The following is a 12,771-nucleotide window of genomic DNA, read 5'->3' as shown; positions in this document are numbered from 1 at the left end:
AAATCCTCTTCAAAACTCATCAACTTTCAACCTCTTCTTGTCCCTCATACTTTGAGCTAGAGACACCATGTCAACTTTCAAAGACCCAGAAGACCTTGAACTATTGGGCATGTATTCAGCTTCTACTTTTTGGGAAAATACATACGTGGGTTGGGTGCCTACCTGTATACTGGAAATGTAAGTAAGAGATAACGTTTATTTTTTAATTTATTACAGCTGACAAGACTTCTAGGTGCACGCCCCCCAGCGGCAGCATGCCCCGACGCGCGTGGACTGCGAGAGCCCGTTCATCACTGCTTGCAGCTTTAATTAGGGCCCGAGCACCTAGCGGTGCGAGGACCCTATTGAAATGCAAGGATTTTTAGGGCCCGAACGACGACGAAGTCGTCCGAGGACCCTATTGAAATTGTGCTGTTTATTGTTATTATTATTCTTGCGACAATTCGTGTCCCAATTTCACCCCTTTCCCAAATTTGAAAATGCTTCTAACTTTTCACATTCGTCTGGCCATATCCAAAATTCGATATTTTTGGGCGGTTGCACATGGTCGGTGCAAAATGCCGAAATAGCGCCCCCTACAAATTTTCAAAATACCCTCCCCATTGGGGTTAGTGTGTCGTAGGCAAACGATATTTGGTACACAAATGTATCATACCCAGACGCACAAAAAAGTCTCTTGACGTCATGGTAAAATCCCAACAGGAAGTCGGTCATTTTGTTTTTTCGTTACAGCGATTTCCACAACTTACATTTGAACGAACTTGTCCTAGGGATTTCGTCCTATCGACTTCAAAGTTGGTACAGATCATCCTGAGAACATGCTGATCAAAAGTTATTAAAAGTTTTTCTCTATTGCAAGGGGCGTGGCCGCTAGGGCGTGACAAATTTTGGCGACTTTTCGTTTTCTTGCCATCGAATTTGGAACGGCTCTCCCGCCCACATACTTGATCTCAGCAGTTTCAAACTTGCTGGACATGATGATGGCTCCGAACGCCCCGATATGTTAATATCCCACCTTACTCATAGCACCCCCTGGTGGTAACAGGAAGTGACCAGTTTTTACTTTAACATGTACTAATGCCACAAACTTGACCGCATCAACTTCATTCCACTTCTAATGCATGCAGAACAAGTTGGTGAAGCTACCTTATAAACGCTGTGAAGCTACGTCTAATGGTGTCTATGTGGCGGCGTGGCGACTATCGATCCCTCGCTACTAAATACATTTACATACACAATCTCCAGTTTGTGGCCACATGACGATCAAGTTGATGAACCTCCACAGTGACACACGTGTCCTATCATGTTGCAGGCCGCGGCAGTGGCGACTTTTCATATTCATCATTTTGCTGACATTTTACATATGATTCAACTTTTCAATCCCATTCAAACTTTCAAAAATATTCAGCGTTTTCTGAAACTTTGTTATAATGGAAGTCAATGAGAAAATCCTTCAAACTCACTCATCTTCACCCACACATCACGAATTCATACATTGACATAGAAACTCCATTCCAACTCTCAAACGTTGACGCTGTCGTCGACTTTCAGGAACTAATTCAAATTTTCAATATCTCTTTTAGTTTTTCTACAAAGTCAGTTTAAAATACATGAAGTTTTCAGCCCTTCTCAGACTTTATAATGGGTGTGTATTGCGTGAGCTAGAGTGGGTGATGTCATCACTAGAGTGGAGAGCAGCTGTAAACTCATCAAGAAATTTTCTCTTCAACTCGCTCAAACGGCCACAATTTTCACTGTACATACACAATTTATACCTCAAAACGTAGGAAAATTTGTCCTGGTCACAGAAATGTTAACATGGAATCTGTGACACGTACACATTTTTGCTGAGCGGCTCCAAAGCGAAGGGAGCGCCGATTTTTTTCTCATTCACTCCCATGTAATCTGAGAGGAGAAATTTCTGGAAACAGCTGAGGTGCAACACATTTGTAACTCGCTCTGGTGACCCCATTTTGGACTCGAGAAATATAAAACATGACACGTACGTTCACGAGAAGTGGCTGTGTCTCACCATCACTTTATTAAGAATTTGTTCGAGGAGTTAAATCTCCTCTAAAAGAGCTCTCTTCTCTGTGTTCTGTCTGTCTCTCTCTTTTCTTCTGCCAGGTGCACCTAGTTTATTACCATGGCAACCACTGTGCCACACAAACTCACAGAAACATGATGTGTGTGTGTGTCTACATCTTACATGCAGACATGACAGGGGCACAATCTCCATTTTAACCCTTTAGGTGCCAGAGTTATTTGAGGAAAATATTCATTTCAACATTTCAAAAGGCTTTCGCATGAAAGTGGTGAGAGATAAAGGCATACTGTAAATGAGAAAACTATTCATCATGACCCAAAGTTTGTGATGGGAGTAAATTAACTCATCTAATTTGCATATCGTGGCGTCACTAGGCGGTGGCCATATTGGATTTCATAAATCTCAGTAAAACAGCATTTTGAACATGTTTACACAGTACATTTCTTTTGTTTTGTGCTGTTTTTGTCGTCTCATCCTCAAAATAAAGGAAGAGGAATCTGATGGGAGTAAATTAACTCATCTAATTTGCATATTGTGGCGTCACTAGGCGGCGGCCATATTGGATTTCATAAATCTCAGTAAAACATTCAAATATTCTAATCATTCAAACTTTATTTTATTAAAGGCAGCTATTCAGTGTGGAGTCAGCTTTTCAACAAACTTTCAAACATTCAAATCATTCAAACTTCATTGTATTCAAGGCAGCATTGCAGCGTGGCTTCAGCTCGCAGCATTCACACCCGCAATTTCTTCAGAAATTGCTTCTCTAGTTATTATTATTCTTTCTCCCGCTGCCTCTTTGAACTGGAATTTGACCCCCTAAACATGCTCAAAAACTCACCAAAATTGGCACGCACATCAGAACCGGTGAAAAATTTTAGAAAATCATGACATTAACCCCTAAAGTGCCAAAATGGGCTCTCTAGCGCCACCTAGGCACACAAAAATTGCCGCCACGGCCTGTAGGAACGTCGTAGAAACATGAAACCAAAAGTGGCGTGTTCGTCTCATGAAGGCCTAAAAATCAAATCACATTTGCCCCTGACCTAAATCCAACAGGAAGTGAGATATTTGCCCTTTCAAAGTAAGATTTTGCCTTAAAACTGCCTTTCCTAAAAAATCTTCTTCTCATACACCGCTTATCCAATCGGCTTCAAACTTGCACAGATGACAGATCAACTCGTTCTAATCAAAAGTTATTCGTAACTTTTTCATTACTCGCTTAGTTTGGATTTTATGGGCTCCATAAGGTGAGATGTCAGAAAAACGTCCTGGCAATCTTCGAAAGCTGTCCCATAGGAAATGAATGGCAGCAGGGGGAAGAAAGAGACCAATCTTAGGGCTTTTTCTAGCATTTACAGCGTCTCCATACTTTGTGCTACAGACTCCATTCCAACTCTCAAATGTTGCCACAGGTCTCATCTATTCACTCATGTTTTCATCTTTTTCATATCTTTTACCGTTTTTCATCTGTGCCTCTCAAAGTACCATGAGCAAAAGTGGAGAAATTCTCACTTTACAATGGGTGTGTATTGCACGGAATGCTGTGAGCTAGAGTGGAGAGGGCTCTAAAAATCGTCTAAAACTTTTGTCTTTAACTCGCTGCTATGGCCACAATTTTCACTGTACAGACACAATTTATACCACAAAACGTAGGAAAATTTGTCCAGCTCACAGATATGTTGACATGGAATCTCTCACATGTACACATTTTTGCTGAGTGGCTCCAAAGCGAAGGGAGCGCCGATTTTTTTCTCATTCACTCCCATGTAAACTCAGAGGAGAAATTTCTGGAAACAGCTTAGGTGCAACACATTTTAAACTCGCTCTCCTGACCACATTTTTGACTCGAGAAATATAAAACGCGACACGTGCGTTCACGAGACGTGGCTGGCTCTCAAAATAACTTTATTCACTTGCTTGGACCAACGGTTTGGGTATGCGAAGCATTTGTTCGAGGAGTTAAAACCCATTATAAACAGCCTTTGGTGATCTGCTCTCCTGAGCTGTCTGTGTCTGCCACAGGTGCAGGCAAGTCATTAATCGCCATGACAACGGCTGCACACACAGACACAGCCAATGTCGTATCAAGATCAAACCAAATATGGTGTGTTTGACTTACAGATCATGCGCTGACACCCATGACCTAATTCCAATAGGAAGTGAGCTACTTGACCTTTCAAAGTAAGATTTCACCTCAAACGTGCTCTCAAAAAAACACATCTCCTCCTACATTGTTTATCGTATCGCCTTCAAACAGGCACACGTGCCAGCTCAACTGCTGCTAAACAGATCTTCTTTATAACTTTATCTCTCTCACCATTACTTTTTTTTGATGATTGGACCAACGGTTTCGGAATGGGAAGAATTTGTTCGAGGAGGTAAATTTCCACTAAAACAGGTCTCCTGTGTGTTCTGTCTGTCTCTCTATGCTCTTCTGCTAGGTGCACTTACTTAATTACCATGGCAACCGCTGTCACACAAACTCACAGAAAGATGATGTCTGTGCGTGTCTACATCTTACATGCAGACATGACAGGGGCAGCATCTCCATTTTAACCCTTTAGGTGCCAGAGTTTATTGAGGAAAATATTCCATTTTCATTTCAACATTTCAAAAGGCTGTGGCTTGAAAGTGGTGAGAGATAAAGGCATACTGTAAATGAGAAAAATATTCATCATGACCCAAAGTTTGTCACTGGAGTAAATTCACTCATCTAATTTGCATATTGTGGTGTCATTAGGTGGCGGCCATATTGGATTTCATAAAGCTCAGTAAAACAACATTTTGAACATATTTACACAGTAGATTTCTTTTGTTTTGTGCTGTTTTTGTCATCTCATCCTCAAAATAAAGGAAGAGGAATCTGATGGGAAGAAATTCGCTCGTCTAATTTGCATATTGTGACGTCACTTCTACATACTTACAGCTACAGAAAGCATTCAAACATCAAAACGTTCAGCTCTGTAAGGATTTTCTGATGTTTGTGGCAATATGTTTGATATTTCTAAATAATTCACAATGACGACTTAAGCTGGAGGCCAAAACGGGCGCAAGTGCGAGGTCCCATCCAACGCTGTTTGCAGCTTTAATTTTTCTTTCTCCTTTCTCCCGCCGTCTGTTTGAACCAGAATTTGACCCCCTAAACATGCTCAAAAACTCACCAAAATTGGCGCGCATGTCAGGACTGGCGAAAAATTTGATAAATGAAAAAATTAACCCCTGAAGTGCCAATATGGGCTCTCTAGCGCCACCTAGACACACTAAAATGGCTGCTGCGGCCCGTGGGAATGTCGTAGAAAGATCAAAACTGGCTTGTTCGTCTCATCGAGACCTACAACTCATGTACTGACACCCCTGACCTAAATCCAACAGGAAGTGAGCTATTTGCCCTTTCAAAGTAAGATGTCGTTTTTCAAAAATGCTCTTCTTCAAAAAATATCTCCTCTTACATTGTTTATCGCACTGGCTTCAAACTCGCACACATGACAGCTCAACCCCTGCTGAACAAATATGCTGAATAACTTTGTCATTACTCGAACGGTTTGGATTTTATAAGCGCTCAAAAGTGACACGACACAAAACCTCATAACGATCTTTGAAGAAACAATGAGGGCCAACACATCTTTAACTTAAGACCAAGATTGCATTTTTGACTCCACAAACATTAAAACTATATGTCTGCATTCAGGACAAGTGTATCTCTCTGCTGGCATGATCAGATTGACGATTAGACCCACGGTTTGGGAATTAAAGGGAGGAGTTGGAGACATCTTAAAGCCATCTCAATCTGCCTTGTCTCTCCCTCAACTGCATGAAACTCATTAATTGCCATGACAACGCCTTCACTCTTTACAGTTGTTTTGCCTGATTGATAAACAACCCTCCACCCCTCAAAACATGCACGTGATGTTAGACTGAATAAAGTTTAACATAATGGCAATCTTAATCTGATTGTCAGGCATTATTAACATTGTTTTTGTCACAGTCTCTGTCTCCCATTCCCCTTCTGTCACTCTGCTGCAGTGATTTTCCACTCTCCCTCCCTCTGCTTCACTCTCCTGATCACCCACTCCTGCTCTCACTCTCCTGCTCACCCACACCTGCAGCTCATCCCCAGCAATCAAGCCAGCATAAAAGCCTCATTCCCACACTCACCAGTTGCTAGATTGTTCTTCAGCATTATGCGAGACTTTCCAGTGTTCTTCACCTGCCTGATCACCCGTTGCCGACTCTGCCTGTCCCCGACCTGCTCTCCTCGCCTGCCTTCTGGTAAACTCACCTGACTTCCGTCTCTGACCACGTGTTCTGCCTCCGCAGACTGCTCACCTGGCTTCGACCCCCTCGACCCCCCTTCGACTACTCCTCTGCTCTCTCCTCATCTGCACCTCTGCACGATCGGCTGGTTCTTCAGGCTACGGACTCCTTGCTCTGTCATCAGCGGCTGAAGTAAGCTCCTTTCCTTCACGTCACGCTGTGAGAGAACTGAACTGTTCGGGTCCGGGGGCTCTGGTGCTTCCCCTCGGTTCTGTGGCCTCAGAGACTGTGTGAGGGCACTCCGCCCGAAGAGTGAACTGTGCACTGAATTGACTCATTCTGCTCCGCTCCCTGTTTGCTGTGGTGACAATAAAAGTCATTACCAACTGTTCCCGTTTTCTGTTGTACTGCTTTTGGGTCCAAACCATACCCGTTACAGTTTAATTAAAATTGTACATTTTAAAAGTTCCCTGTGCTTCCCCCCTCCTGTAAGCTAGAATTATGACAGAAGTAGAGAATTCTTTTCAGACTCTGAACTCCCCACACTGATCATCCATCAACACACAAACTCATCACACTATATAGCAATATGAAGCACAAAAGCAAACAGTAGGTTGTCCTGACCCAATGGAATTTGAGTCAATGAAGTTGGCCTTGTGCATCCACTCAGAAGAGATCTACTCACTCACAATAAGTGAAAACATCAGTAAGGGTGTACAGGGCCTCTGACTTGTATGCAATCTAACCAGTAAAACATAGCTTGTCTTCCTGTCTGTCTCCCTTGGCAGGACGTTGAGATACGAACCAATGCAGCCCTATACCTGCCCCAGATCAGCGAGCTGTTGAATCGTGTGCCCCGACAGATGCTATTGCTGCTTAAAACCAATGACCTGCTAAGGGGCATTGAGACCACCCTACAGACCAGAGCCTCCTCCTCATCTTTCATCAACATGTCCCGCTGCTGCATACGTGCCATGGCCAGGTCAGAAAGATTGGACGCATACTTTTGTACTCATGCATTTTTATGTAGTTGATATTATTCCCCTGTGCCAGTGACAGCTGTGGTTGGAGGCATTATGTTTTCCGGTTGTCCATCTGTCCATCTCTCCATCTGTCTGTTAGTCTGTACATCTGTCTGTCTCATTCTAGTGAACATGATATCTTCAGAATGCCCTGGGGAAATTTCTCCAAATTTTGCACAAACATCCACTTTGACTCAACAATAAAGTGATTGGATTTCGGTGGTCATAGGTCAATGGTCAAGGTCACTGTGACCTCGTCTTTCTCAATCTTGTGAAATAGACATCTCAACACCAGGAGGGAATTTTTTCAACTTTGACACAAACGCTCACTTGGACTACACAATGAACTGAATAGATTCTAGTGGTCAAAGGTCGAGGTCACTGGGACCTTGCATCCGTCTCATTCCCATGAAAGCAATATCTCAAGAACACAATGGGGGTATTTTGTCAAATTTAGCACAAATACTCACTTGAACACATCAGTGAACTGAATAGATGTCATTGGTCAAAGGTACCGTGACCTTGCATCTTTCTAATTCTCATGAACCTGATATCTCAAGGAGACCTTGAGGGAATTTGTTCAAATTTGGCAAAAATGTTCACTTGGACTCAAAAATGAACTGATGAGATTTTGGTGGTCATCAGACAAGGTCAGTGTGACCTGGCATCCATCTCATTCTGGTGAAAGCGATAGCTTAAGAACACCTTGAGGTCATTTCTTCAGATTTTTTACAAAGGTTTACTTGGACTCAATGATGAACTGAGCAGATTTTGGTAGTCAAAGCCATGGTCACTGGGAATTTGTGTCTGTCTCATTCCTCTGACCGCAATATATCAAAAAGGTATGTATTTCACACAAATGTCTTACAGGCTATAATGATTAAGTAATTACATTTTATATCCAAAAGGTCAAAGGTCATCTTTACATAATGTTTTGCAAAGACACTTTTCTGGCCATTATTTAACATCGTAACTCAGAAAGAGGAAGGGAGACATTTGGTCAGATACTGAATTGGTGACTCTAATCTTGGGTGTCCACCTTGAAACTGTACTGATTGTATAGATCTTCTGTGCTTGATATGTGTGAAGCATATATGTTTTCACAGATATCGATGGAAACTGGAAGTGCAGCTTGACTGGCTCATGGAGGCTTACAACTGCAAAACAGTAATTCTAGTTAGGGGTCCAAACCCACGGGGCCTGGGGAACGCGTATGCAAGCAGACACGTTTCCCAGGACCAGCAGTGCTGGGAACCCTATTGTTTTTGTTCTGATTTTTATTATTATTATTATTATTATTATTATTAGGGGTCCAAGCCTGCGGGGCCTGGGGAACGCGTATGCAAGCAGACGACCAGCGGTCCTGGGAAAGCTATTGTTTTTGTTCAAATTTTTATTATTATACATCTTATTATTTTTCCGTAAGTAAAAGTGGTGCTGCAGGCTACACCGTCTAAGGGAGGGCGGTGCAATTTAGAGGGTTGGTCCAGACCCCTGCAGGGACCTAAGACGCAAGAAATAACACATGTGCACCTGTAGGGGGAGCTACAATCAAGGCCAATGCGTTTTGGCATGTATCTCCCACACCGTATGTCGCACATTCAAAAGTCTCACATCCATGGATTCCCTGAATGGAGCTGCATCACGTGACCATGGCCATGCCCACTTCCACCTAACTTTTTTCCTGCCAAAAATTGCAAAAACTGCAAAACCTACTTTTTCAAACTTCTAGAGATTTTAACCGAACTTCATGAAACTTGGCACCTAGACTCAGAAGATGGACCTGATCTAAAGTTATCAAAAGAATTCTTCCCGGTCAAAAAATGTGCAAATTATTAATGAACAAATTTTTGTAGCTAGCTATAAAAACGCAATCTGTTCCGTATCTTTGTCAAATTAAAAGCTATCAAAACCAAAGCAGAGATCTCAGGTTAGTATGTGACTGTGAGGGTGTGATCCGAAGTTGGTGGACATTGTCTACTATGGGGCGCTATAAACATGGGAAGTTTATACCACGGCTACACTTACTTTTATGAAATTTGGTGGGTATGATGTAGGGCCATTCCTGAGGCCATATATTGAAGGTGGTCATGACTGGCTGAAGTGGGCATGGCTTATTACAAGATAAAAAACAAACTTTTATATCAGCTGAACTATTGTACTGCTGTGAAATTTATAGAGTACATGTAGAGTAGGACACAGACCTATCACATCAAAAATTGCGAGATACTCCACTAGGTGGCACTATAACAGATGCAAACGCGTTTTTTCTACTGCTCCCCTCGCTGGAAGCCTCGGACCTCCTGCTGCCAGCCTCCGCCTTGATTAAATGCTGAAAATTAAATAAAAGAGGGAGACAGGTTTTTCCTATTTTATCTTATTTTGTTATAATTCTCCCTCTCCCCTCGCTGGAAGCCTCGGACGTCCCGCCACCTGCTCCCATCTCAAACACGGAGGTCTCCCTCTCCGCTGAGCACCCACGGCGCACGCCCGGCCTGTTAAATAGCCTGTAACCATAACAACTGTGTGACACAAACTCAGTGCTTTAGTCATTAAATAATGTCGGGCTCGGTCGGTTTCAGAAAGAAGTATGCGGCCCGTCCCGCACTCTAATGGAAATGCACGTGACTTTTTCTTTTTTACAATCTCCAAATGTGATGGAACTGGTTCCGGAACCGAAACTTTGGACCCAGTTCCAAAAAAGAACCACATCCGGATCCCAACCCTATACACATCCAAAACCTACTTTTTCAAACTCCTCCTACAGATTTTGTCCAAACTGCATGAAACTTGGCAGGTCAACTCTCAAGATGGACCTGATCTAAAGTTATCAAAACAATTTTGCTCGGTCAAAAAATGTGCGAATTATTAATGACAAAAAAATTTTGCTTGCTAAAATACACATATTGTTGCATATTTTTGTCAGACTAAATTCTATCAACATGACACTTAACACACGGGGAATACTGCAGCTCACACATTGGCCTGTGTCCTGATGCTCACCCCGCGCCCGTCGTCCTTTGGGGCCGACTATCGTGGGCTCCATGGGGCGTGGAGACCAAGTTTCCCGGGTAGGCTTGGACCCCATTCATAACTGCTTGCAGTTCTAGTTAGTCAGTTCTAGTTAGTCAGTTCTAGTGCTGGGAAACCTATTGTTTGTTGCGCTGTTTATTATTTACTTTCATGACTTTCATGACGATCAAGTTGATGAATCTCCACAGTGACACATGTGTCCTGTCATGTTGCAGGCTGCTGCGGCGGCGACTTTTCATCCTTCGCCACGGAACATCAACTTGGTATAAATCCTTCATGCATTGTCCAATTTGCTCGAAATTTCACATCTGTGATGAGGGTCCACCCCTGAACGCACCTGGCCACATCTGGTTATGCTAGTAGTGCCACCTGGTGCATGAACAAAACATTGCTTTTTTTCGCTCCTGCCAGGTTTTTTCTCCCTTCTCGCTTCACGCCACAGCCCCCACGTGCCTCAGGGCCCCCGCGGTTGCATGGGCGAGCAAGGGCCCGATCACAGCTGCTTGCAGCTTTAATTAAGGCCCGAGTGACGACAAAGTCGTCCGCGGAGGACCCTATTGAAATCCCACTGTTTATTGGGGCCCGAGTGACGACGAAGTCGTCCGAGGACCCTATTGAAATCCCGCTGTTTATTAGGGCCCGAGTGACGACGAAGTCGTCCGCGGAGGACCCTATTGAAATCGCACTGTTTATTATTAGGGCCCGAGCGACGACAAAGTTGTCTGAGGACCATATTGAAATCGGGCTGTTTATTATTATTATTATTATTAGGGCCCGAGTGACGACAAAGTCGTCCGCGGAGGACCCTATTGAAATCGCGCTGTTTATTATTATTATTATTAGGGCCCAAGTGACGACAAAGTTGTCCACGGAGGACCCTATTGAAATTGTGCAGTTTATTATTATTATTATTCTGACATTTCGTGTCCCAATTTCGCCCCTTCCCCAAATTTCAAAATGCTTCTAACTTTCCACATTCATTCGGCCACATCAGAAATTCGATATTTTGGGTGGTTGCACATGGTCGATGCAAAATGCCGAAATAACGCCCCCTACAAATTTTCAAAATACCCTCCCCATTGGGGTTTATTTGTTGTAGGCAAACGAAATTTGGTACGCACATGTATCATACTGAGACGCACAATAAAGTCTCTTGACGTCATGATAAAATCCCAACAGGAAGTCGGCCATTTTGTTTAGAATTTTTTCGTTACAGCCATTTCCACAACTTAAATTTGAACGAACTCCTCCTAGGGATTTCGTCTGATCGACTTCAAATTGGCTACAGATCATCCTGAGAACAAGCTGATCAAAAGTTATTTAAGGCTTTTCTCTATGTCAAGGGCCGTGGCCGCTAGGGCGTGACAAATTTTGGCGACTTTTTATTTTCTCACTATCGAATTTCGAACGGCTCTCCTGCCCACATACTTGATCTAAGCAGCTTCAACCTTGCTGGACATGATATCGGCTCTGCCCCGAACGCCCCGATATGTTAATATCCCACCTTACTCATAGCGCCCCCCGGTGGTAACAGGAAGTGACCAGTTTTTACTTTAACATGTACTAATACCACAGACTTGACCGCATCAACTTCATTCCACTTCTAATGCATGCAGAACAAGTTGGTGAAGCTACCTTATGAACGCTGTGAAGCTACGTCTAATGGTGTCCATGTGGCGGCGTGGCGACTATCGATCCCTCGCCACTAAATATGTTTGGCTTTTTGATGGCTTCATCGACCTCATCTCCTCATGAAAATTGATACAGAGGTCAAGAATGGTGAGCTCTTAAATCTGATAGGGACGTCACCCATGGGGGGGACAAAATGTCTCTATAGCGCCCCCTTGAAATTTTCAAAAACCCCTCCCCATAGGGTTTTTTTTGGAGTGGGAACATGAAAATTGGTACACATGTGTATGTTGTCCAGACGCACATAAAAGTCTCTGGCACCAATGGTCTACTCCAAACAGGAAGTCAGCCATTTTGACTCAGACTTGTCATTTTGGTGTGATTTCCACATGTTGTATTTTAACGAACTAGTCCTAGGGATTTCATCCAATCGACTTCAAATTTTTTACAGATCATCCAGAGACCATGCTGATGAAACGTTATTAAAAGCTTTTCTCTATGTCAAGGGGCGTGGCCGCTATGGCGCCTCCCCTCGCCACCAAATACGTTTGGCTTTTTGATGGCATCAGTGACCTCATATCCTCATGAAAATTGACACACAGGTCAAGAATGGTGAGCTCTTGCATCTGATAGGGGCGTCACCCATGGGGGGGACAAAATGCCTCCTTAGCACCCCCTTAAAATTTTCAAAAACCCCTCCCCATAGGGTTTTTTTTGGAGTTGGAACATGAAAATTGGTACACATGTGTATGTTGTCCAGATGCACATAAAAGTCTCTGGCAC

General features: G+C 43.2%; 1 protein-coding gene across 10 annotated transcripts in view; it reads left to right on the top strand.

Moving 5' to 3' along the window:
* The window catches only part of adck1 (aarF domain containing kinase 1), a 443,325-nt gene that overhangs the window by 371,624 nt on the left and 58,930 nt on the right, over nt 1–12,771 (top strand). For 7 of the 10 annotated variants that reach the window (XM_078174854.1, XM_033643007.2, XM_033643010.2 and 4 more), the window contains 2 exons: nt 6,368–6,496; nt 7,093–7,286. In XM_078174854.1, the coding sequence (XP_078030980.1) occupies nt 6,368–6,496; nt 7,093–7,286 (323 nt within the window). Of the gene's footprint in view, nt 1–6,367; nt 6,497–7,092; nt 7,287–12,771 lie in introns of those variants that run through there. The other 3 variants (XM_078174855.1, XM_033643009.2, XR_013493314.1) reach the window with 2 other exon arrangements.

Source organism: Epinephelus lanceolatus, chromosome 15, assembly GCF_041903045.1.
Source record: "Epinephelus lanceolatus isolate andai-2023 chromosome 15, ASM4190304v1, whole genome shotgun sequence".
In the NCBI taxonomy this organism is placed as follows: Eukaryota; Metazoa; Chordata; class Actinopteri; order Perciformes; family Serranidae; genus Epinephelus; species Epinephelus lanceolatus.
The sequence above is the reverse complement of the archived record's forward strand: the minus strand, read 5'-3'. Positions and strand labels throughout refer to the sequence as shown.